Here is a 25,881-nt window from a genome sequence, read left to right on the forward strand (position 1 = left end):
ATTTTGACAGCCCTTATATATATATATATATATATATATATATATATATAGAGAGAGAGAGTATAACTATACAAAAGTAAACGGTGTGATTTTGGATAGATAGAGACATGGTTGTTAGGTGAGACGATCTTGTCAAAAAAGAGTTGTCCTGCTCAAAGAATACGTGAGCATTTGTTCCTAATTACTCTAATACAATGCTGACATGCTGTTATGATGTTATTGGTTACTAAAAGAATTATAAGAATGATGCAACCACTAACTTCTAATACACACCTGTGTGATGTGAGTATTGTATCAGATGTTTCAGAGGACATGATGGAGGGAGTATCAAGGATATTACACTACAGAGACCAACGGGCTGCCCACTGAGAGAACCACATTCACACTGGATTTTATTCCATCTTTACATCAGAGCTCATGTTAGTGTGTCAAGTTTCCCTAGCAGTGATCCTGTGTCAAGTTTTCCCAGCAGTGATCCTGTGCTCAGGATGGGTGTGAAAGTGCCTCACTGACTAAATGTTGGTAGTAACGTGAAGTCCTGAGTAAAGCTGGACCTTCTTCACTTCCTTTAGGCAGTAACTTGATATATGTGAAGGTAAATATGATTCAGTTTGAAACATTGTGAGTGCCGTCTTTGTTTAAATTCAGGTTGTTGCTGTGCCAGTATGTGATTGATTTGCTTAATAGTGCCATTTGAATATTGTCACTGTGCTTTTTGGAATCACAGAATTCTTGACCATCCCCATTGGAAGTCCTCCATTGTCATTGTGTAGAGCGATGTCTGTTCAGCTCTGTTATGTTCCCAAAGAGTTGCCTGCAGTTCAGGGAGAGTCCAGATGAGGTGATGTGTGTCTGAACACTGACACCCCCATGGCTCCAGACAGATCAGGCGGCCCAGTTTAGCGTGTCTCATTCCTGGACTCACACCAGTCCGTCACAGAACAGCATACTCAGAAATACCTCGATTTATCCAAAGCATATAGAATATCAATTCCTCTCATACTGTATTTTGTTTTTTACCAACAAAAGATATATTTGAGATCATTTGTATATTTTTATAAATTCACATTTATAAATTAAAGCCACATTTCACAAGTTGAAAAGTGGATTCTATATGCAAGAACCATGAAATGTTTCTTTTTTTGTTAGATGTGACAGGGAAACATCCCATAAGCTGGCCTCCACACTCCCAACGTGCCAACACATGTAATGGCTCCTTCAGTTTAAACTACATGACAATGTGTGCTTTATTTATGATTGCATAGTGTTGAATCTCCTCCTTCATACCTGAAATTACTTGAAGTGTGTGCCTGTAACCTAATGATACGCAGCCCCTTTATAATGTGAGAATACATATTGTTTATAATCTTCATGTTGTTGATATTGTTGCTGTTAAAGATGTCCTTTATGAAGCCAGCCTGGCTGCAGCACTGTGATCCTAATGAAGCACAATGATCTCACCTTTAGATTTATAGATGCTGTGGAAGTATTCTTTTCATTAGAGGCCTTTTTTAACAGTGAAACTGTTTGTGAAAGAGAAGAATGGCACTTAGTAATTTCTAGCAATGATAAATATTGTTTTGAACAATATTTATTATATTTGTTCTCCCATCCACAAGAATTCTTCCGGTGATGCATTCCAAAAACATCCCATAAGCACTGAAGTCGAGACGACTGCTCTGCTTTGGCTGTGCCTTCATTGTGTCACCACGTTCCTTTCTGTGTCTGATGTACTTTTATATTAAATATGAGCCAAACATCTGTCCACAGGTGAATGGCTCACATCCAATCAGCTGAGAGAAGATGATGGGATATGCTGATGCCTTTGAATCTGTTGTTTGGATGTGTGACCATTCCATTTATAAGACTGATGGACTTGATTTGAGATGATATTAAAAATGATGATAATGACAAATTCAGTAGCTGTTTTGCCTTTATTGCCCCCCCCCACCCCCAAGCACAAGCCATAGCACCATGAAGGAGGTTTATGAGCATATATGACTGCCCCCTTCACATCATCACTACAGAACTACAAAAGTATTCATCTAATTTGCAAAACATAAAGGTATAAAAGAGAAAGAATGAAAAGGGAGCGAGTGGCTGCTCTCAACATCCTGATGTTATCAGTGGCATCGCTGGTGGACAGCTGGATGTTCCCCTGCTGGGTCACACTGACTCTGGTCCCCTCTATTAATATACTCATCTGGTCCCCTCTAATAATATACTTATCCAGGAGGCTGACTGGACTGGGCCTTGGTGCAGAGCAGCAGAGGAAGCAGGGCATGTTAGAAACTCTAAAATGCTTCATACCAACCAAATGATGATTACAAAGCATACTTCAGAAGCTTTGCTATGCTATGCCTTAACAATGCACTACAGAGTGCATAAAGACCTGTGAACATAATCTCTCCTCTCTCTCACACACACACACACCACAGCATAACATTTCTCCTGAGTGCCATCAGGCTTCATGGATGTCTGATAATAAAGGGCCGGAGTTCCTGAGTCCAGTCTCCAGTCCACCTTTTGAAGTCCTGCACATGTCTTGGTCCCGTGCCTTGTTGGACTTGGTTAATAAGAACGGGTCAGTTGTTCCTGGCTGCTGATCAGTGGTCAGTTGTACACTCTGAATTGATCAGTTTGATGTTTGATCCATCCTAACTCCTTAATCACAATATTAGTTTTGGAAAGACACTGTTGCCTATTATGGTCTAGAACTGGACTCTGTCTGGGCTTGGACTGGACCTGGTCTTGGACTTGACTTAGACACGATTAGGATGGTCTGACTACAGCCCTGTGGTAATGTTTAACAGCTTTCTTTAACTTCACTAACTGAGGCTCCACCAACTACCTTTTTGAGCGCAGGACGTGTCTCCTCATTCACATATGATGCTTCTGTATGTTAGACATTCAACAACACAATCTGATTGGCTGAACTCAAGTGAAACGGCAGAACTCACATTTTGTTTGAAGCCCAACCCCTAATCCTAACCCATGTGAGGAGGGAGCTAATGTTATAAACTCAATGCTCTAAAATTCCACACTGACCTTTTCCTATCAAGATAAGCTGAATAAAAGAGAGAAACGTGGATGAACTATATTTGCCTAATCTTCCAGGGTCACACAATATTCATCATCTCTCCCTGTTGTTCCCCTTTGTCTTCCTTCTTTCCTATTCTTTCTATATTTATTTTCTCTACCGTCCAGTAGTGGTTTCTCTCCTCTTCTCCTCCACCCTCCCCTCCTCCTCTTCATCCTCCTTGTCTGTTCCAGCAAAGCCCCTGCCAGAGAGGGGGAGTGTGGTCTCAGAGCCCCATAAATCCAGCGTGGAATCAGCGTGTCCCGGCCATAATGAGCAGGAGATAGGGAAAATATGTTGATTATCTCCCAACATGAGGGGATGAGGGGGCAGACTTCTTGAACCTGTTCCAGTGGCAGAAATAGCTGTCTTTACATGGAAGCATGAGCACCACACACACACACACACAGACACACACACACACACACACACACACACACACACACAAACACACACACACACACACACACACACAGAGCCACAAGCCTGCCGTACATTCTGCACCTGCTGTAATGTATGCTGTAGCTACACTGAGCACTGAAGCATATTAACTCATTAACTGGTGTCAATAACGGAGAATACAATTAAAATTCTACTAGAATTAAACATTTCAAATAGATGATACATTCCTTACAGAGTTCTGATGTTTCCATGTGGCCACTGAATTTAATTCAGCTAAATTCACTGATACAAAATAGCAGTTGAAAATGTTCAGTGGCCGACCTGGTTGAAATCTTCCCCGTTAAAGGTCCTTTCATATCTTCATATCTAATCCAGTTGATGATAAACACATTGAACTGTGGGTAATGTAAAGTTTAATTAGGAAACCAAAACTCTGCAAATGATATTCCCTCAGGAGGTATTTCAGAGAACACTTCCTGAGGAGTTAATGTGCTTGTTACTGACAATTATGACAACGTAACTGTGTATCACCAAATCTCAATCAGAGTTTTTCACAACACGGATTCCATTGAAAGATGATAAATGATCATATTACTATCACTATCGCCCAGTCTTAGTGGACACACTAGAATCATTAGCAGCAGCAGTAGCAATAGATTTAGTTGAGTGAAGTTTAAGTAGAAGTGCTGAAAGGAGTGGAAGAGTTGAAGTGGAGGTCCAGGAACAGTTGCATGTGAAGACCTGAGAGGTGTCAGCCCAGTTTAGGATTTTAAAGCTGGAAGTACTGAACCAATTGAAAGTTCCAGTGGGAGTGTTCAGTGTGGCGCTGAGGGAAGCTGAAGTGTCCAAAGACTTCCGTTTATAAATGGAAAGAAGCGTCTGCACTGGATACACTTTCTGAATAAAAGCTGCAGTTTGACATTTGAGGTGTAAACCTATATATATATATATATATATATATATATATATATATATATATATATACACTACCGGTCAAAAGCTTTAGAACACCCCAATTTTTCCAGGTTGTTATTGAAATTCATGCAGTTCAATGTCTTATTGTACTCTGAAATGAAAGATTAGAACAAATGACCAATTGAAGTTAAAAAAGAAATCATGGAATCAATTTATAAACCAAAATGTATTCTAAATTGTTGACTCATCAAAGTAGCCCCCTTTGGCAGATATAACAGCTGAACACACTCGTGGCATTCTTTCTACAATGGAAATCAAATATTCTTCAGAAAGTTCTTCCCAACTCTGTTGCAGAAGTTCCCATAAATGTGTGGCACTTGTAGGTTGCTTTGCTTTCACTTTTCTGTCCAGTTCATCCCAAACTATCCAAAATCCATAGCACCTTCTTCCAGTCTTCATTAGTCCATTGACGACCTTTCTTGGCCCAGGCAAGCCTCTTTTTCTTATTCTGACGTCTTAGCAATGGCTTTCTTGCTGCAACTCGACCTATCAAACCTGCAGCTCCAAGTCTTCTCTTTCCAGTTGAAACTGAGACTTGCTTATTACGACCACTATTAAGCTGTGCTTGAAGCTGTTGTCCTGTGAGCCGCCTATCACGCAAGCTGTTGACTCTCAGAAACTTGTCTTCTGATTCTGTTGTGGTTTTGGGTCTGCCAGACCTCTTCCTGTCAGAGTTTCCCCCAGTTTCTAAGTGCCTTTTGATGGTGAAGAATACTGTACTCACTGACACCTTGACTTTCTTCGCAATTTCTCTGTAGGAAAGACCAACATTCTTAAGTGTTATGATGGTCTGTCTCTCTTCCATTGTTAATTGCCTTTTTCCCGCCATTTTTATAGCAACACACTACTTTCTGCAGTACAATACTGTTCAAATAATGCTCATGAGGGTACGGTACCACAGTGTGTTCCAACAATACTTTTATACAAACAGAGGGGGTTGTAAGTAATCCAGACAAGTGTGAACACCTGTGGGAATTGGTAGCACCAACTTTCAAAGCTTGATCAACCTCCATTGCTGCAGAACAGCTTTACGTTGTTAACCCATTTCTTGTTCCCTGAAAAAGGCCTTATTGTAAAATACTGAAATGTACATTATTTTTCAGTTTTGCGTAACCTTACTTTTTTTTTTAACCTCAGGCAGTTCACCACTTACCTTTGTACCATTTCAAGCTATTCATTGGACTTGAACTGCTAAAATTTCAATGAAAAACAAAAAGAATTGGGGTGTTCTAAAACTTTTGACCGGTAGTGTATATTTGTTTTATTGGTCCTTATTTGTTTCTGTATTATATATTGTAACTCAGTTTTACTATCCTTTGCTACAACTGTTTTATACAGAAGGCTTGGACAGATGAGGCTTGTAAGTCCTGTGCGAAAGATTACATAGTTTGGACCTTGCTATATTTCATTAAAAAGAAGACATGGCTGATGTGTAAGTGATTGGCTGGCTGACAGGATGGTGACACTGACCATACTGAAGTGTGTCTGTGTTAGAACCAGGACCGTGGCACAGTAAGCATTTCACAATGATGTCTTGGTCTCTTCGCAGTTCATAAATGCAGCAGTGGGTCTGGTCTGGTTCTCCTGTCCTTCTGTAACCTCTGGCCGAGTAGTGTTCGGTGCAGAGGAACTCGGGCAGCCGGCCCCCTCTGGACAGATTTATAGAGCTAGCCTTGAACGCTGGCCTGTTGCTCGTGGAGCCGAGCCCATCTTGTTCAAGGAGGAGAGAGCTTCTTCCATCTAGCCTACACACATATCTACATGAATTATTGGATTGTTTTCATTGCTGAGCTCTTATCCTGCAATTACAATGTAATCATACAGCAACAAGATATGATACTTAGTAAATTATGAGTTGAGATACAGAAACTACAAATACTGTGAAAAGGGGAGGGCAGCTGTCAAACTGTGCGTATATTTGTAACTATTGTGGTGGATACTTTTACTTTGAACTTGCTTAAAGTTTTGACCTACTTACAGAAACACATGAAATGTCAGGATGTCATGTGTTATTTCATCATGTACGGTGTGAACTCTTTTCACAAAGTAGTGTCAGGTGCATGGAGCCAGAGGAAAAACAATCCTTTTGATTTGACTATTCAAAGACTAGAATATCCTTAAATTTGATCTCTGATGAGCTTTGATCTAAAAGTGTGCTGGGCTCTGTTGTAATTCTGAGGTTTTAACACACACACACACACACACACACACACACACACACACACACACACACACACACACACACAAGCTGTTGTTGTAGACGGTGATTTACTCAAAGTAAGCTAACATTCTGTGGCAGCTGTAATGAGAACTAAGTGGCCATTACTGCAGAGATATGAAGTGATCAGAAAGCAGCTGTGTTCCTACAACAAGCCTCCTCTCTCACTCCCACACACACACACACAGCAGAAACATCTAAATAAAAGGATCAGACAGAAACATGTGAATACAGTGATGGTAACGTGTGAAGAATAAAACGCTGTACAAGCTTTAAATCTGGATATTAGGCTGCATGCTGTCTGTGATTTGTGCCGTTATTAGTCAAGTGAAGCAGCCTTTTTATTTCCTCATATTAAATCTGTTCCTGTCTAAAGCGCAGATAATCATGGAAGACGTTCTCTCTCACTACTGAGTGACGCTACATGTAGACCTCCTGTTAGGAGCTAAAGACCCAGAACATGCACTGGTGCTGAGGGAATGGCTCTCTTCTTACCGCCATGTTGCCCAGTTGGAGGTTATTACACAGAATATTCTCTGCTGAAAACAAGTGTTTTATTAAAGAAATGTTTATGGTCTTTTACCTCTGCTAAGGAGGTCATATTTTCAGTTCAGTCGGTCTGTCTGTCTGTGTGGGGGTGTGTGTGGGTGCATTATACAGACAATAAATAAATAATTAATCGCAGGCTTTTGCACATACAGTTTTGTGTTTAATCAAGATGTGAAATTTAGGCAGAGATAAACATGCTCACTGTCCTTCATTATTATTATATATTATTATATTATAATATTAGACCAACCAACCAACCACTGCTGCTTTTTTTTTTTTTTATCTCCCTCCAGAATATTCAAATGTTTGCCTTGCTTTGACTTCGGGAGGGGGGGAGTGAGCAGGCATGTAGCTTCTGACGGTTACTGATCACTGGAGCTAACCCTGGGAGAGTCCTGTTCCGGGCTCTGCTATCACTCCCGCTCTGCTTCTGCAGCAGGGGTCAGTGGCTGTGCCCCGTCCTGTCCAGGTGGAGGCATCTGATTGGCTGGGACTCCTGACAGCAGCTCTCCCACGCTGCCACAGTAGAGCAGGGAACGCATGGGCCACTTCTGAGGACAGAGACAGAGAGACAAACACACTGTTAGAAAATCATCAGGGGTCTCATTTATAAACGTGGCGTACGCACAAAACGGGGCTGAAAATGTGCGTACGCCACTTCCCACGCAGGCTGAGACTGCTTGCCTTTGTGCCACTCTTGTGGCCTTTTTGTGTATTTTGTTATCTGTACTTGTTACTGTGTTCCTTGTTACTGTGTTCCATGTGTTGTGTTGTTACCTGTCTGTCATCTGTCTTTGTCTCCACTCTTCCCCTTATATGGTCTGCACTTCCTCTCTTGTTAGGTTCCCTCCAGTTCTGTTCTCACCTGTTCCCAATTGTCTCGTTAGATTCCTTCTGTTTCCACTCTCACCTGTTGCTCGTTACTGTCATTACTGTCCAATCCCCTGTCTTTCTATTTATTGGTCTGTGTATTTCTACACCCCTGTGTTCCTTTGTCTCTTGTCGGTTCGTCTCTCTCTGTTCGTCTGTAGTTGTGAGTTTGTAGTTGTTGAGTCACAATAAAGTGTGTTTGTTCTGCACTCCTGGGGTCCGTTCCAGGTAGGAGGTTTAACAAACTCTGAGTCTAACCCTGATGTCTGAGTTGATTTACCCTGAGATGGAAACTCTGAGTTTTCGGTTCCAGAACAGCTGATATGAGTTGGTTCAATCAACTCGGAGTATGTTCACTCAGGTTTACGCGCGTGCACAAAAGGCAGTATGAATGGAGCCATGATTCTACGATTCACCATGGTAACAACCACTAACAAACTGGTCGGCAGAAATACTCATGCGCACAAACAGCGAGTTTGAACATGTGTTTCGTTAAAAAAGCAAGACAGCGGCTGCTGCTGCAAAAGAGAGAGAATTGGTGTGGGAGAAAATTGCTGCTCGAGTCAATGCGTAGCTACACATTCACAGTGTATGAATTTCAAATTTAATCACAGTTAACATATAATATTACTGGTGAAAACTGGAATTGTATTAGGCCTACACCTATAATTTCATTTAGGTGCAATCCTGCGGGCGAAAAAGTAAACTATACTAATCCCATTCTGAGGCTGCAGCACCATGATCATTAACAGAACTATAATGTATAATGATGTATTTCTTTTTAATGGCTCTACTGTCCATGGAACACTACAAAAAAGTTTAAAAAACGTTTCAGAGCGAGTCACACTTTTCTGATTGCTCTGCATACAGTGGCTTAGCCTACTATTAGCCTACAGTATGATCCGCTACACTGTTGTTAAGAAAACTGCCGTTTGCAAAAAACGTAATGCGATACAAAGAATCTGCTGGGATGTTAAAGCCTGTCCACGATGGTTGATGTTAGTGATATGAGGACGGATAAGGTATCTACATATCTAATGGACTGTGATAAAAAATACCTCTCAAATCGGTTATGTGGAAATGAAAACATATATATATATATATATATATATATATATATATATATATATATATATATATATATAGTCGGGACTCAATACCGACGTAAACTCTCTGTGAATTAATACAGCTTTTTCATCAATGGGATCGTCGACAAAAGGACGTGACATGTTTGAGAAAAAAACGTTTTATAATCTGCCAAATATAAACCAATACGTTTTTTTATTCATGCAGATAAAACTGCATTAAAATGCGCCTGATACAGACTGAATAAATGAGGAAATGAGGGAGGAGACTGAGAGAAACTCAAGGTTTCTTGAAGAAAACCTGCTCCCGACCAGGTTAGGTTCACAGACTCAGTTACCATAGTAACTGACTCCGAGGTTAAGTTACCTCTCTTTCTGGAACGGAAAACTCAGAGTTTCCCTCATCTCAGGGTTAGCCAACTCAGAGTTTTCACTAAACCTGCTTTCTGGAACGGGCCTCTGACTGGAAGAGTCTTGCATTTGGGTCCACCTGCTGAAACCGTGACACTACCATTAGATAACAGCAGAACACAGTGTAAATAACTAAGTATCTGTCTTTAAAACATATATGTGCATATATCATCAAATGTCAAAGTCTGAAAATATAGTCGTTATTCTGGCGCAATTGTTTCCCTTAATGTCCTCGTTATCAGTCTGAACTTTAATACTGTTCATAACAAAACCTGCATGAAGAAAAGTGTGTTTGCCTATTAGCCCCCCCCCCCCTATTAGCATGGGTGGGGGATACCACTAGTTGATGCTGTGATTTTAGCAAGGTGTTAACAATCACAAATTGTTGTAAACATATAAAGACTGCGGTGACCCCTGTGCGTAATGCTGCATGATGGCCCTGCTGGCCCTGCAGGAGGACTACACCAATGGAAGAATCAGGAGAGAAAGTGACTTCAGGGACCATGACGATGACTGGCTAATATGCCGATTTAGATTCCCTAAAGCTGAGCTCTTGGATCTATGTACTGAATTGGGTCCAGTAGAGAGGGGCAACGTGCCAGAACCGTGCCATCCCGGTCCAAATACAGGTCCTCGTCACTCTGGGGACAATCGGCTGTTTCCAAAGGGAAATGTCAGACAGATAAGGTTTTTTTAAAGCCTGTGATGATCAGTGGTGTCCGTCAGTCACTCTGACCCCACAACTAGCGTAACGCCTTTGATTCAATGCTGTGACCTTTAACTGAAGCCCCTTATTTGAGTAGTACTGAACGAAAATGAGCCAGTAATCTAACCCTAATATTACAGTCTTTGTCTGTGCACCTGACAGACACATGCAATGTTGTTGGTTACAGACACCGGGTGTGTGACAAAGTGAGATACATAGTCTTTGACCATGAAGAAGAGTGAGCACGCTGATTTTTCCTGTCCTTACCTTAACAGGATGCAGGTATCCACCCGGCCGGGAGGGCAGCGTGTGCTCAGCCAACACCCCCCCCTGGTCCAGTGTCTCTGTTAGGTAAGCTATGTAGTTGGTAGCCAGAAGCAGGACATCCAGCTTGGACAGTTTGGTGTCTGGGGGGACGGAGGGCAGAGCAGCCTGAGGACAGAGGAGGAATCATTCAGGTTAAACACATCATATGCTAATAACAGAGACACATTCAACCACGTCTAGTTTTTAATTCAATCTTGTGAGCTGTTCGATGTAAAATTGAGCATTAGGAAAGAAAATGTCAACCTCACGACAACAACAAGCTCCTGTTTGTTGTTTTTGGCAGAACAACAAGAAAAACACAAAAAGAGAAAATATAGTATGAATCCAGCTGAAGCCTCAAAATGGTTACACAAATCAGAATCAGGGTCAATAAAAAGGACACGGAGGCGTGTCGCTGTCCTAACAATGCTGAAGCTGCAAGACGACAGGAAGGACGAGAGCAGACAGCACAACAAACAACAACAAAAAAAAAAAAAAACCCCACAAGGAAAAACCCCCCCACACAGGGGGGGGGGGGGAATTTTTAATTTTTTTTTTTTTTTTCCGCAAGTGGAAGAGCTATTTTTGGGGACATTTGCTGCTGTTCTGTTTCAAACTGCTCTCACTGGGCCGGCGGTTCCTGGAACATTTTGCTAGCAGTGTTTTGAATGTAACAGTCGTTCAGTCTGTGTTTGACAGCTTGTGTGTGCTGTCTGAGGGAAAAGAAAGGCTTGAAGCCACGGTGGCCCAGTGGTTAGCACTGTTGCCTCACAGCAGAGTTGGGTCCCGGGACCGGGCAGGGCCGCTCGCTGTTTTCCTGGGTCTCCTCCCACCACGCTAGGAAGGAGATGCAGGGCGTTGGATCCACGGCACAGAGACGACAACCTGCTCTAAAATTCTCTGGTCACTGTGATTAATGGGGCTCAGCGGGCCGACACGCTGCTCCACTAGAAACATCTCTGATAGGAAGTCAGTTCAAATCGCCTTAAAGGTGTTCCAAGTGATGAGACGCGTTTTTTAGGCTACATCATTTTTTGTCACATACAGCAAACATCTCCTCACTATCCGCTAGCTGCCTGTCCCCTGAACACACTGTAAAAAACATCTTCTCACTATCTGCTAGCTGTCTGTACCCTGAACACACTGTAAAAAACATCTTCTCACTATCTGCTAGCTGTCTGTCCCCTGAACACACTGTAAAAACACACTGTAAAAAACATCTTCTCACTATCTGCTAGCTGTCTGTCCCCTGAACACACTGTAAAAACACACTGTAAAAAACATCTCCTCACTATCTGCTAGCTGTCTGTCCCCTGAACACACTGTAAAAACACACTGTAAAAAACATCTCCTCACTATCTGCTAGCTGCCTGTCTCCTGAACACACTGTAAAAAACATCTTCTCACTATCTGCTAGCTGTCTGTCCCCTGAACACACTGTAAAAAACATCTTCTCACTATCTGCTAGCTGTCTGTCCCCTGAACACACTGTAAAAAACATCTTCTCACTATCTGCTAGCTGTCTGTGCCCTGAACACACTGTAAAAAACATCTTCTCACTATCTGCTAGCTGTCTGTCCCCTGAACACACTGTAAAAAACATCTCCTCACTATCTGCTAACTGTCTGTCCCCTGAACACACTGTAAAAAACATCTCCTCACTATCTGCTAGCTGCCTGTCCCCTGAACACACTGTAAAAACACACTGTAAAAAACATCTTCTCACTATCTGCTAGCTGTCTGTCCCCTGAACACACTGTAAAAACACACTGTAAAAAACATCTCCTCACTATCTGCTAGCTGTCTTTCCCCTGAACACACTGTAAAAAACATCTTCTCACTATCTGCTAGCTGCCTGTCCCCTGAACACACTGTAAAAAAACATCTCCTCACTATCTGCTAGCTGTCTGTCCCCTGAACACACTGTAAAAAACATCTTCTCACTATCTGCTAGCTGCCTGTCCCCTGAACACACTGTAAAAACACACTGTAAAAAACATCTTCTCACTATCTGCTAGCTGTCTGTCCCCTGAACACACTGTAAAAAACATCTTCTCACTATCTGCTAGCTGCCTGTCCCCTGAACACACTGTAAAAACACACTGTAAAAAACATCTTCTCACTATCTGCTAGCTGTCTGTCCCCTGAACACACTGTAAAAACACACTGTAAAAAACATCTCCTCACTATCTGCTAGCTGTCTGTCCCCTGAACACACTGTAAAAAACATCTTCTCACTATCTGCTAGCTGTCTGTCCCCTGAACACACTGTAAAAAACATCTTCTCACTATCTGCTAGCTTTCTGTCCCCTGAACACACTGTAAAAAACATCTCACTATCTGCTAGCTGCCTGTCCCCTGAACACACTGTAAAAAACATCTTCTCACTATCTGCTAGCTGTCTGTCCCCTGAACACACTGTAAAAAACATCTTCTCACTATCTGCTAGCTGTCTGTCCCCTGAACACACTGTAAAAAACATCTCACTATCTGCTAGCTGCCTGTCCCCTGAACACACTGTAAAAAACATCTCCTCACTATCTGCTAGCTGCCTGTCCCCTGAACACACTTTTTTACAGTGTGTTCAGGGGACAGGCAGCTAGCAGCTAGTGAGGAGATGTTTGCTATATGCAGTGTTGGTCATCTTACTTTAAAAAAGGAATTAGTTACAGTTACAAATTACTTCTCCCAAAAAGTAATTGAGTTAGTAACTCAGTTACCACACTGTAAAAGTAATTAGTTACTCAGCAAAGTAACTGTGACTTTATTTTTTATGTTCTATAACGCTATTATGTTCTATAACGTCAAATATGTTTATATTAACTGATTGAAGAATAAAAACACTATATACAGTATTTTATTTTTATTTTTTTTGGTATTTAGGATAGCTCTGAATGACTCAGACTCCACAGTGGACAGGGGTAGCATGTTATCAACAACATACCTTGCAATCAATGTGTTCAGCTCGGCCTTGGTCACCTGCTGCTAACCCGAAAAATCGAGCGTTGCTTGTTTTAACAGAGTGGCTCCGTCTCCTTCGCTGGAGCTCCCGCTAGCTGCATTTGGGTTGGGCTTGGGTTAGCAGCAGCAACAAGTGTTGTGTAGCATGTGTTGATGTGAGGGGCTTCATAAGATTCAAGTTGCTTGAGGCAGACGTGGATAAAGTCTTTTTTCTTGGGCATAGCGTGCATGTTACATAAACATTCTTGCCTTTAATTTCAATGAGCGAGAAGTAGTGCCGGTACTTCCAGTTCGAGAACGCTACCTTTGAATGTCCCTGGCTTGTCGCCATTGTCGCTGTCTTGTGTTTAGTGGTAGTCAGTGTAGTCAGAGCATGCAGTGAGACAGCGTGGGCAGGGCATCCGCCCACCCAGCCAATCATCATCGCATTTGCAACAGTGTCATCATCCCGACCACTGTTCTCTCCCGGCAGCTGATGTGTAGCCTGCTGCCTGACACCTCGCGCTTCATTCAACCAAATTGTAGTAACGCGCCACTTTACATTCTCAGTAACGATAACGGCGTTGCAACGACGGGAAAAGTAATTAATTAGATTACTCCGTTACTGAAAAAATAACACCGTTAGTAACGCCGTTATACTTAAACGCCGTTACTCCCAACACTGGCTATACGTGACGAAAAATGTTGTAGCCTAAAAAACGCGCCACATCACTGAGAGCACCTTTAATATAACCGTAGGAAAAACCAATCGCCGATCATCTCTTTAATTGTCGGTGTTGTAATGCTACCTGTTGCTAGGGATTTAGGTCTTAGTGTCACTATCGTCAGTGTTCTGGTAGCCTGATATTGCCACACTAATTCACTAATAAGTCTGGAACCTCTTAATGCATTTTCAATTTTCAAGGGGCATTATCAATGACACAGACCAAAATGCCTCTGGCAGCAAGTGAATAGACCTTCAACCAATCAGAGCAACGAAACATAGCCTACAACCAATCAGATCAATCAATGAAACGAGACGAGGCTCTGAGCGACCATGCAAGTTGGGGCGGTGCTTGGTCCGTTTTCAAGAAGGAGAAAGCCTGGTGTGGTGCGCTGGACAGAGACTACGTTCAATCATGACGCTCCTCTGTCAGTCATTGTCTTAAACCCGCCCCATGTGAGATAAACGGTTGTGATTGATCTGCCCAGGGCCAGGTCGGCTGGAAGTCTGTCTGAACGTATCTGTCAGAGCAAATGAAAAGTGAGCTGGCAGATTTCTCTGGTTTCCAGGCTAGGGTTCTGGTTCAAGACTTGATTATAACTCCATCTAGCTGTTATCTATGATAAGGCACTGCCTGTCAATGTATGCATGCAAAACACTCAGGACCATCAAAATAAATTCATCAAACTGAATTCAACACCCAAACAGGAAGCAGGTGCTAAGACACAAACTAGCAGGGAATGGCTCAGAGTGAATGTTGATGTTCAGTTGACTCAGTGAAAGGGGGGGAGTGAACGTCCGGGTACCTGCAGGCTGTGGAAGGCCTGGCGGAGGTTGCGAACGCGGCTCCGCTCTCGCGCTGCGTTTTCTGGGGAGTGCTGACTCCTCAGTGTCCTGGACTGGACCGCAGACTCCCAACCAGAACCAGAGTTTGACCTGGACCCACACACAGACTGCACCTGCAGCAGAAGACATGTTTACAGCCAATCAAATAGGTTCACCTGGCTCGGAGACATTAGAATACAGTGACACAGAAGAGAGATTCTGTCCCAATATGAAAAATGTCCTTTTACTTACTTTGATAAAATAACATAGTTCACTCTAAAATATAACTTCATGTTGCAGTGTGTATTATCTGCATACAGAATCATCAGATCCCCCTTTTTAACCCTCTTTCATAATTCTGACTTTCATTAGAGACTTAGGACAGAATTATGGTTATTATTATTATTATTATTATTATTAACTGGTCACACATTTAACTATAGGATATCTACTGACTTTTATGGCACTGAGAGAAACTGAAAATGAATAAGTTGTGTTTGTAGCTGTTAGATACATGAGATTACTATGGAGAACAGTTTCTCAAACACTCCTCAGAACGGCTCCTGAACATGTGAAACAGGCTTGACAAGCACAAATCTGTTTCAGTCCTCCACAGCTCTTCCTTCATTAGTTTAGACAAGTTAACAGAACTTCATTTAAGTTCTCTTAAATCAAACCCTTCATGAAAAAGGGAGATTCCTATTAACTCTACATATCTTAAACAATCCACATCACACTAATAAGTTAGTGTGATGTGGATTAGTGGCGTAGTTTAAGTGTTGCCTGCTCTCCTACCGCCAGAGTTTTCCTGTGAGGGATTACATTTGACTAAGTGCTTTCCTTGCCATTTTCCCTTTTTTATATCCTGATGATGAAGGTTGCTCAGTCTTTGAGGTTGAGACTCACCCACTTCCTGGGCTCCCGGCTGCTGCGTGTGCTGTGCCTGAGTGCGTGCGGGGATGCTGGGCTCTGCTGCCTCTGTGGCTCAGCGGTGGGGCTGGAGACCAGCTGGTGCCTCGCCGCGACCGACATGAGACCTTCCAGAGGATTCACGGCCATGGCTGCTGCCGAAGCGCTGGAGCAGACTCCCCTGAACACTGAATTCACTTTGGCTCAGTCTATTTTCATTGGCTGGAAGGTGGTTTGCTTTCCTGTGTTTGTTGTGGAAGTATCATCCACTAAGTGCTTTGGTAAACACACAGTCTGAGCTCATCTCTCCATCGGAGCATTTTAAACATCTGGTGTAAAAACTGGCTCAACAACAGCTGAAATCATTCATCATTCTGTAGCTACTGAGGACGTCCTGTTCAAGGATCTCCACCTCTCTCTCTGTAGGTGCCCAGTTCCACTCAGACCCCTAAAAAACCCACAATCCCTGGCTGCCTCTCTGCGCATCAGAGTCCACCCAGAGAGTTCCTCCCAGTCTGACCCTCTCTCTCTCCGTCTGTCTCGGCTCGTTTCCTTATCGGGTGAGGTAATGTGGGGAACTTCATGTGGTCCTTATCTCAGCCGCCCGCTCGTCCTGATCCTCCCTTGGCTGTTTGCTGCCAAGAAGAGCAGGCGGCAGGCTGTCAGGCCTGGGGGAGTGCAGCACTGGGAGGGTGTCCCGAGCCAGGGCACTGGGGGGCTTGGGAAACTCAGAGCTCTGCTCACGACTGGACAGGGGTGGGGCTGGAAGCCCGGGGCACTGCGACATTGACCATTACCAAAGAGAGGCTTTTGGTTTGTTGAAGACATTCAGGGCATCCCATCATGTTCAACAACAGCCTCGTCAGGACAGGAAGCCCGTTTGGAGACATCACAACACTCTGCACATGCTTTATAACTCCAGTATTCCACGGAGATTACATGAACACATCTGTAACAGACGCGTTTTCATCGTCTTGGCTTTATGAATCTTTTTATTTTGCATCCGTTTACGGTCAACACAGCAGCATTAATAGAACTAGTCACCTCACCTGAAAGCACCATTATCTACCTTTTGTGCGGTTGCTGTTAATGTCACTTTTCTAAATATAACCAAATCATTTTCATCATTTAACTAAATCACTTTCAGCAGTACAGATGGGAATCAGCTTCTTCAAGATCAACATGGTGATTTACTCTTTATTTTCACGGTTGGTACATCAATAAAGTAAGCAGTGTGAATTGTAGTATTTTAAGCAACTCAAAGTCAATCAAAGAGACAGGATGTAGAGTGAATGCAAAATCAAAAACAGCTGTGTTTTACATTAAAGACATGGAATGAGTTGTAAGAAATCCAGCCTAACTCAGAGGTCTGAGGCTCTGTGTTATCAGTGAGAGGAATGTCTGGCACCTTGTTCAGGCTGTCAACACAATACCACCAGGTGGCCCCTGACCTCCCATCTGCAGCTGCTGAGTAAACTGTGTAATGCTAATACTACAAGGCTGAGGGAGTTGTAAAGGGGAGTTCTGAGGGAGGCTTCAGTGCTCGTCTCGTGTAGCTGTGGAAGTGTTAGGGACCCCCAGCACAACTCCTCCTCCAGACCACAGCAACACCGTGCATTACATTACATTACAAGTCATTTAGCTGACGCTTTTATCCAAAGCGACTTACAATGCTATATATCAGATGTCAGAGGTCGCATGCCTCTGGAGAAACTAGGGGTTAAGTGTCTTTACAACACCTGCTATAGTGATTTTCTGCAGAACTTGAATAGCACTGAACTAATAATAAAAGGCCCATTGTGACAACCCAATCAATTCACCTTTTGCTCTGTCCATTTAGCTTCTTTCACTGTTAAAGTTTCACACATTGTCTCGTATTAACGCAGCATAACTATATCATCAGCACCTTCATTCATTAAGCGTGTCCTTCAGATTTAATCATTTAGCCCATATACTTTTGGGTCATGCCATAGATTAGAGAAATAGATTTTATTTTTATTTCAATAAGTGCTCTTGTTTTGAAGCTTTGACTCACCTACTGCCTTATGGGTATTAAGACAGCATGGCAGGTGTGTCATTGGTCAGTGAGCACAGGTTTCTAATCTTAGCTGTCATGTTATTGGATCACTACACAGCCCGGTGCTTCTCCACTGTCTTGGTGAAGTTCTGGATGTCCTCGGCCATCAGCTGGGGCTCCTCCATGGCGGCAAAATGGCCGCCGCGGGCCATAGGCGTGAAGGTCACCAAGTTGCGGTATTTCTGTTTGAGCCACAGTTTGGGAGTGTGCATCAGCTCATTGGGGAAGCAGGCGAAGCCAGTGGGGACGTCCACAGGGATCCTGTGAGGAGACATCACACATATTATTACCTCAGCCACACCTTTCACCTGATGAGTCGGGGCTACTGCTGGGTGTGCTGCTGGGAACATCAGCCAACAGGCCAGCACAGTCAGCCAATGGTCTGCATGTTGCATGCTGCAACAGGATGACTGGTCCAGTCCTGCTCAACTTTGATCTTTTCATTGTATGTGCTTTGAAAGGTTATTTGTGACTCATGATTGGTAGCATTGAAACGAGTAGGCCCCGTCACTGTGAACATCTGCTCTTTCAGCACCAGAACACTGGATCACTCACTTAGAGTGAGGCACGTTCAGGCCTTTGCCAAAGTTCTCCTTGTAGAACCTCATGGAGGAGACGATGCAGCCAGACGTCCAGTAGATCATTACGTTAGTCAGCAGGTCATCCAGGGAGAACTTCCTGCAAGACAGACAGACAGACAGACAGACAGACAGACACACACACACACACACGCACAGAGGTTACAGTAATGAGGAGCCCATCATTTGTTGTCTATGTTAATATTTTGGGATAGTACTGCGACAGAGGAGCCTGGCTGCTGCTGATACATACATGTGCTACTGCCACTGATGCTACTCACAGCGGACTATGACTAGCACTGGCTCCATTATGTTCTGCTGTGTTCTCTGTACCTGGTGAGTCCTCCATCCTCCAGGTCCCTGAAGTCGCGGCTCGTCCACGTGGAGAACTTCTCCAAGATGTAGGCAGCCAGACCCACTGGGGAGTCATTCAGTCCTCGACCTGAGGGGAGAGATGGATTTGCTGATTAAAAAATTATTCTATGGACCTTTTTTAGACTGGACTGAAGCCAGTGGATCCTGTTTTCAGGTCCTTACCCACGGTGTCAGGCTTGGTGGCCTGGATGTGCATGTAGCCAGACTCTTTGATGGACTCCACCACCAGTTTCTCCATGCAGGGGAAGAGACGCTCCATGTCCAAGTCAGTGAAGCCAAACAGCTTAGGGAAATGACGGCCCAGCATGATGGACAGGGTCATGGGCAGCCCCGGATTGGGTGGGGCAAAGTTCACATGCAAGCCTCTGACGCTCCTGGAGAGAAAAACTGGAGTAACACCTTATTTCAGCATCTCTAAAGACTTTGTGTTTGTGTGTGTGTGTGTTACCTGGGCTCCAACTGAGCCATGTTGGTAGTGACCAGCCAGCCCCAGTCTCCTCCATGAGCGTAGAACTGCTGGAAGCCCAGACGTTTCATCAGCTTGTGGAAGATGTGTGCGGCACACACGGAATCAAAGCCTGTAGAAACACACTCACACGTCAAATTTTTTTAAATGGACATTTCAATCGTAAAGTCAAATTCTGGGAGTAACGGTTTCTTTTCATCAGTGCTGTTTCCAGTAACCTTGCATATACAAGTACATGTGATCTGCATATTCATTCTATTCCCACATCTGGCAATAATATATTCCCATGTCTGCAAGAAAACCAACTTTCCAGACTCACCTTTCTTATGTGGTGCTTCTGAAAAACCGTAGCCTGGTATGGAGGGACACACCACCTCAAACACAAGGTGGCTGGGGTCTGATGGTTCTGTTAGCAGAGGGATCAACCCATAGAACTCATAGAAGGAGCCGGGCCAGCCGTGCACCATGATCAGAGGAAGAGCAGTGGATCCCTCTGGCACCGCCTTGGGCTTCACATGCAGGTAGTGGATATCAATGCCTGGAAGATGGTTAGAGGATGCAGGTTAGAGGTAGGCCCATATCTTCTTCAGGAGTGTGTCAGTAGTGGAGACCAAACAATCTATGGAATGTTGCGATCAAAAAAATGCCTTGATTCCGTTGTGATAAGTTGAAGTTGAAAGTTGAAATGTCTTTAATGTCCACAAGGGGCAATTTGGTTCACAACATGTAGCCAACACATAAACATTAACACAAAAAAGCACATAAAACCTAAAATAGTAAATAGATAAAAACATAAATACACATGTACACTACACTTAAGATGACAAGTATATGCTGTGAAATGGCAGGGATGGCAGATGACCTATAGTTTATTGAGAAACCCAACAGCTGATGGTACAAATGATCTCAGGTATCTGTTAGACCGGGCATGTTTTCGGAAGGTATACCTCCTTCCAGATGGTAGGATATTACATGCCTATTATTTCACTAGTATATCTGCATTCTACTATCTCTCCTTGTATTTATCCTTGAAATTGTTTGTGCAGTGGTAACTGGAGTCTTCATGGACATCAGCCACATATCTATGGAGATCTAGAACGGAAAAATGGCAGCTGAAGTAGACCAAGGCGGCGATAAATGACAAAATGAAACTTGAGATTGTGGATGCTCGTTCGACTTTAGGAGCTGATATCTCAGTCCCAGACAAAGAGGACTCTTAATTTTATGTCAAGACCACCACTGCAGGAATATCACTTAATTGCCTGTGCAGTCACTGATTTATTTGAATTTTTACATCAGGGCTGATGTCAGCTCTGACATGTAACCGCCACACGCCGCGGAACCGCTCCCTCACCTGTTCCTCATATGTTCAGTGCCCATAGCTGCTGCACCTGTATTCCCCTGTGTCTCTTTAAAAAAACTGCTCCGGGCGTCCAGATAGCTCAGTTGGTAGAGCGGGCGCCCATGTATAGAGGATTACTCCTCGACGCAGCGGTCGCGGGTTCGACTCCGACCTGCGGCCCTTTGCTGCATGTCATCCTCCCCTCTCTCTCCCCCTTTCACGTCTTCAGCTGTCCTGTCAATTAAAGGCCTAAAATGCCCCAAAAATATAAAAAAAAAAAAACTGCTCCGATTGGTCAGCGATCTCCTCACCTGTGCTGTACTGTAGCTGTCTCTGTACTACTGCGTATGTAGCAGGACCGACAGAAATCATCGATAAAGGCTTCTAAACCAAAAACTATACAACCGGACATGTTTCAGCAGGGATGTCATCCGGAATTTAAAATAAATTCCTTGACGTTACCATACATGTGCTGCTCTGGAGCATTTTAGTGGGTCGCACCAATTCTATGGGAAACACACACACACACACATTCATATGTCTGGCCCAAATGCAATTCATGTCATTTTGTTTGCACATGTTTGGGTCTGCACTTTATGGTGTGCAGAGCTTGCTCACCTTCAATGTTGGTTTTGAAGTGGGGGTACTGGTTGAGTCTGTCCACCTGTCTCCTCCAGTCAAAGCCATTTCTCCAGTAAGACAGCACCGTGTGCAGGCACTGGGAGTTGAAGCCATAGGTGAAGTGGCTGTCCTCCAGAGAGGGGACAGGCCGAGTCTGGTCTATCCTCCTGTACAGGTCCTGGGACACAGGGACACAGGGACAGCATGAGGAATGGCTAGGACTGTATGACTGACAGACTGCGAGACAGACGGAGAAGGAATCCAACCTCCAGCTCCTCAGCACTGGTGCTGACTGTAAAGGGACGAATGGTGATGTCCTCCCCTCCATCAGGGGGGGCTCCGGCCCCCCACCAGCCGTCCTCTGTCCTCAGGACCTGGGTCCTGCTCCTCTGGACCAGGAAGTAGAGCAGCCCTCCAACCAGCAGAGCAACCAGCACCTCCGTCAACATGCTGCAAGGACACGGACAGACAGGGAGATGGGGAGACAGGGACGGGGACAGGGAGGGACAGGGAGGGACAGGGAGGCAGGGACGGGGAGGCAGGGAGGGATGGGGAGACAGGGAGGCATGGGCAGGGACAGGGAGTGACAGACAGGGTTGAGATGGATGATTGAGAACTACAGACTTAGATATTTGACATGGCCATCATTAAAACACAATGTTAACATTCAAACGTTTAGATTTTTTTGTCATCCTAAATCACATGATGTAATGACTGCACCATTAAAGAGTTGTTCATAAAAGACAGTTATTATGGACCAAATCATAAAGGGTCATTAAAGTGTCTACTGTGGTGTAGTTTAATGAGCTCAGAGAAAACTAAGTGGCAGTGTTGCTGTGGCCAGCTGATAGGATTAGGATGGGACACGTGATTAGCCCCTGGCTACATTACTGCCCTCATTAGCGCCAAACAGCAGTGTTCCCGGACTCTGACTTAAGTTCACGGTGATGTTACGTAAGCTGATATGGTAATGTTAATGTAACATTCTACAGAAATGTCCCAGTTTGGGATCAATAGTCTGTCTCTCAAATTCAAATTGCTTTATTGGCATGAGCGTCTAGAATAATACAATTCAATAATAATAAGATGAGGAGAAAATACATATATAGGCCTACAAGTTTAGGAAACTAAAAAACTCTCTGCTGGTCCCATCCAGCCAGCCCATCACTCCTCCAGTCTCACTGTAACGTCTCTACACTGTAACGTTACTATACTATATCGTTACTATACTTTACCGTTACTTAGTAGCTCACAGTAACATTAGTTACTCACCTACTGACTTAATGTCCACGGACAAGTGATCCAACACGTGTGCTGCTTGTTACTCTGCGAGGGTGAAGAAGGGAAACTGCTTCCCGAGGCATGACTGACCTGACTGGCCGTGGGGAAATACCAGAGGTGCATGATGGGTAATGTAGTACTTTGCGAATGTGGACAAAGTGGGTTGAGTTAATAACTCAGGGGATTACTGCAGTTCAAATCAAATCATTCACCCGAAATATAGAATGAAGAAATGATCTTCACAGCGCAGAGACCGGGGAAAACTGTAAAGCAATATTTCTTTTCTACCATTAATATTGAACATAGTGCAGTTTGAAGATGATGATGATAGCTTTATTGTTTGATCTAAGGTCCATTTAAAAACATACAACACAATTAAAAGGACAGACATAAAAGGACAGAGAGAGAACTATAGCATGCAACTTTTTGTTATTCTCTTTCCTCAGAGCACTGCTCAGCTTTGTCATTAACCAACACAGGACGTCCCATGGAGTTTCAGACCAGGCTATGGTTCACACCAAAGAAAGCCATCAGTGATTGGGAGTGTCACTGAAATGGGTGTCCTGTTGTGTTCTTTAACCCCCCAACGAAACACAAGTAGAATTTAAGTTTCTCAGTTACTGTTTTTTCTGTCAGATGGTTTATAGATCCGGACATTTCCACACTTGAAGGCAGCATCATTTCGCAGAGAAAGAAAGAAAAAAAGACAACAGTCAGCTGTTCCACTAACTCCTGGGCAGTTCAGAGCTTGTGTTTGGTGTTTTAAAACATCCTTGTGGCAGAGACGGAGGCAGAGAGGTTTCCTGTACAGGACTCTCACACCGACTCAAAACACAACGACCGAGTCTGATCCACGTGCACATGACTGGCCACAGCAGCGGGACACAGGGGGAGCTTCTCCACAAGTTCAATCTGTTACAACTTTTCCTTGAGCTGCTGCAGTTTTTCAGCCTCCACCGCTGCAGCCTAAACACACTATCCCTATTCAAATAAATGGAAAGATCTGCGTTTTCACCAGAGCGTCCGAGTGTGTGTGAACGCAGCCTTAATCATGCAGACATTTATGGTTCATAAACACAACACCAGATGTATACAGGAGAGACACTGGCTGTACTGGGGTAAATAAACGTTTATTGAACAAGTAACAATGATTCTCAGTCGACAAAATGGCATTAGTAGGTGTGTGGGGTTCCTCCACACTGTCGCCAGCCAATCAGAAGCTCCTGCTCCAGTGGTGTGGCACGAGTCCAGGAGGAAAAAACAAAAAGGAACCAAACGCTGTGCTGAAACTGAATCCAACATCGCTACATAGATGTGAATAGAAAAGACATGTAATGTCTCCATGCCCGTCCTCTTTTAAAAACTGAAATTAAATGCAGCTCCTCTACAGAAATCAAGGAGCCAGAGCTGCTCACACTGACACTCCCCTTCTTTAGAGTCATACCATCAGGGATGTGATCACAATGCCTGATAAGGAAAAGCAGGATAATGGGGTTTTTACTTTAAGTCTCATAAAAAAAAAAAGAAATATATTTTTCTGTATATTTCTATCACATCTCTGGTGGTATAACATCTATGTACACAGCCAGACCCCCCCCCAGACTCCACATGGCACTGTGATGGTCCTGTGCTCTAACAACCGTTGTGTCCTCTGCTCTGGAGCATTTTAGTCCGTCTCCATGGAGCCACTGTGCGTCTCCTTGGACACCATGAGTCTCATCAGTTTCCCGTGGAGCTTCTCGATCTTCTTCACGTCCTGGGCCTGGTCTGTCTTGTACTGTAAACACTGCAGGGACGGACAAAAGACTACATGAGGACAAGGATAGCTACAGCACCATTACCGTCGATGGGCTGACAATAATCTCACATTGCTATACCTACAGTCACATATCAAACATGGAACCCTAAACAACAACTTCCACTTTTACAGATAAGTATCTCCTTCTCAATGTGTCCACACACACACACACACACACACACACACACACACACACACACACACACACACACACACACACACACTTGTATGGTGACCAAAGATTATATTTTTGATTACTTTAATAACCCTGATTGTGAGTGATTGATGCATTCAGCTGATCAATCAATCAATCAATCAACAGAAGACTACAGATTACAGCTAAGTATTTTCAGGGAATAAGTATCTTTGAGTACAAAGTATGTGTGATCTAACATTATGGAAACATTATGGTGTCACGTGTTACTAAATAGTTCAGGTAAACATGACGTCACTTACCACGGCATTGTCGGTGACTTTGATGCAAAGGTTTCCGTCGCAGTGTCTGTACTTGAGAACCACTCTCACCTGGAAACACAACAACTGACGTCAGTGACTCACCTATAGCGTCACACGCACGGCTCTTACAGGCTAATCCTCAGCTAACAGGCTATCCAGCTAGCATGCTAAGCTGGTTCGGAGGTGTAGAGGCTCACCTTCATGGGGTCTGTCAGATAGAGCTTCTCTGCTGCGCGCGCGAACTCCTCCCAGGTGTGATAGTGAGGCATGGTTCTGGGTTCTGGATCTGGCGGAGAGAGTCAGTCCGGTGGAAAACAAGAATCGGAATCAACGAGCCGCTTCGCTCGCTTCAGAACACCACATCAGCACCAGCGGCAACACAGCCAATCAATGAAGAGAACGTACAGCGAAAACACTTCCGGGGAACCGTTTCAAAACAAGAGCAGAACACGTTTATAGATAGAATCAAAGTTCTTTGATAGAATGAAGGCTTTATACACATTATGAAGTTTGTGGTAATGAGTAATAGTCAATAGTAAGTCAAACAAACAGAAAGCTGTTTTATTGATTAATATTTGATTGTGATAAAGTTTAAAATGTATCATCACTACTAACAAAACGTCCCACTGACACAGCGGCTATGGTGCCATTCATTAGCTGCGAAGCCTAATGTTTCTATCTAAAAAATCAACCCTGATGCTGAATCTGATCGGTATTCTAACTCTGGTTTGCCTCGTGCTTAATGGGCCCGAACTTTGTTTTGAAAGGACCCTTAGTCACAGGACCGGAAATATCCCTGAACTGTATGGTGAGGGTTAGGGCGTGGGTTAGGGTCATGTCGCCCTCTAGTGGCTGCACCTACAGCTGACTGAGACACACTCTACCAAC

At 43.7% G+C, this 25,881-nt stretch overlaps 3 protein-coding genes across 3 annotated transcripts; all 3 read right to left on the minus strand.

Annotated features, from left to right (window-relative positions):
• Window positions 1-7,371: 7,371 nt before the first annotated feature.
• LOC120547034 (transcription factor 24-like) lies at window positions 7,372-16,825 on the minus strand. Its single transcript, XM_039782384.1, has 4 exons — window positions 15,997-16,825; window positions 15,072-15,224; window positions 10,563-10,727; window positions 7,372-7,774 (listed from the first exon to the last, which is right to left on the minus strand). Exons 1-4 carry the CDS (start codon window positions 16,147-16,149, stop codon window positions 7,637-7,639), a joined length of 609 nt encoding a protein of 202 aa, XP_039638318.1. The 5' UTR covers window positions 16,150-16,825; the 3' UTR covers window positions 7,372-7,636.
• Window positions 16,826-17,176: 351 nt separating this feature from the next.
• On the minus strand, window positions 17,177-22,862 carry ephx1 (epoxide hydrolase 1, microsomal (xenobiotic)). Its single transcript, XM_039782383.1, has 9 exons — window positions 22,731-22,862; window positions 21,725-21,908; window positions 21,456-21,636; window positions 19,815-20,033; window positions 19,478-19,607; window positions 19,192-19,403; window positions 18,988-19,096; window positions 18,632-18,754; window positions 17,177-18,337 (listed from the first exon to the last, which is right to left on the minus strand). The coding sequence occupies exons 2-9, from the start codon at window positions 21,905-21,907 to the stop codon at window positions 18,127-18,129; spliced, it is 1,368 nt and encodes a 455-aa protein (XP_039638317.1). The 5' UTR covers window position 21,908; window positions 22,731-22,862; the 3' UTR covers window positions 17,177-18,126.
• Window positions 22,863-23,848: 986 nt separating this feature from the next.
• srp9 (signal recognition particle 9) lies at window positions 23,849-25,387 on the minus strand. Its single transcript, XM_039782877.1, has 3 exons — window positions 25,191-25,387; window positions 24,994-25,062; window positions 23,849-24,525 (listed from the first exon to the last, which is right to left on the minus strand). Exons 1-3 carry the CDS (start codon window positions 25,260-25,262, stop codon window positions 24,406-24,408), a joined length of 261 nt encoding a protein of 86 aa, XP_039638811.1. The 5' UTR covers window positions 25,263-25,387; the 3' UTR covers window positions 23,849-24,405.
• Between the last annotated feature and the right edge of the window lie 494 nt (window positions 25,388-25,881).

Source organism: Perca fluviatilis, chromosome 18, assembly GCF_010015445.1.
Source record: "Perca fluviatilis chromosome 18, GENO_Pfluv_1.0, whole genome shotgun sequence".
Lineage (NCBI taxonomy): Eukaryota > Metazoa > Chordata > Actinopteri > Perciformes > Percidae > Perca > Perca fluviatilis.

What these genes read in the sequence shown, in the direction of transcription:
- LOC120547034 (XM_039782384.1), bottom strand. Translation starts at nt 16,149, where the DNA reads ATGGCCGTGAATCCTCTGGAAGGTCTCATGTCGGTCGCGGCGAGGCAC. An exon ending in GCCGGGAGCCCAGGAAGTGG is followed by an intron (nt 15,225 to 15,996) that starts GTGAGTCTCAAC and finishes CTTCTGCTGCAG; the next exon opens with GTGCAGTCTGTGTGTGGGTC. An exon ending in GATACCTGCATCCTGTTAAG is followed by an intron (nt 7,775 to 10,562) that starts GTAAGGACAGGA and finishes CTCTGTCCTCAG; the next exon opens with AAGTGGCCCATGCGTTCCCT.
- ephx1 (XM_039782383.1), bottom strand. Translation starts at nt 21,907, where the DNA reads ATGTTGACGGAGGTGCTGGTTGCTCTGCTGGTTGGAGGGCTGCTCTAC. An exon ending in ATGGCTCAGTTGGAGCCCAG is followed by an intron (nt 19,404 to 19,477) that starts GTAACACACACA and finishes TTTTCTCTCCAG; the next exon opens with GAGCGTCAGAGGCTTGCATG. An exon ending in CTGAACGTGCCTCACTCTAA is followed by an intron (nt 18,338 to 18,631) that starts GTGAGTGATCCA and finishes GTCTCCTCACAG; the next exon opens with GATCCCTGTGGACGTCCCCA.
- srp9 (XM_039782877.1), bottom strand. Translation starts at nt 25,262, where the DNA reads ATGCCTCACTATCACACCTGGGAGGAGTTCGCGCGCGCAGCAGAGAAG. An exon ending in ATCTGACAGACCCCATGAAG is followed by an intron (nt 25,063 to 25,190) that starts GTGAGCCTCTAC and finishes TTGTGTTTCCAG; the next exon opens with GTGAGAGTGGTTCTCAAGTA. An exon ending in AAGTCACCGACAATGCCGTG is followed by an intron (nt 24,526 to 24,993) that starts GTAAGTGACGTC and finishes CCGTCCCTGCAG; the next exon opens with TGTTTACAGTACAAGACAGA.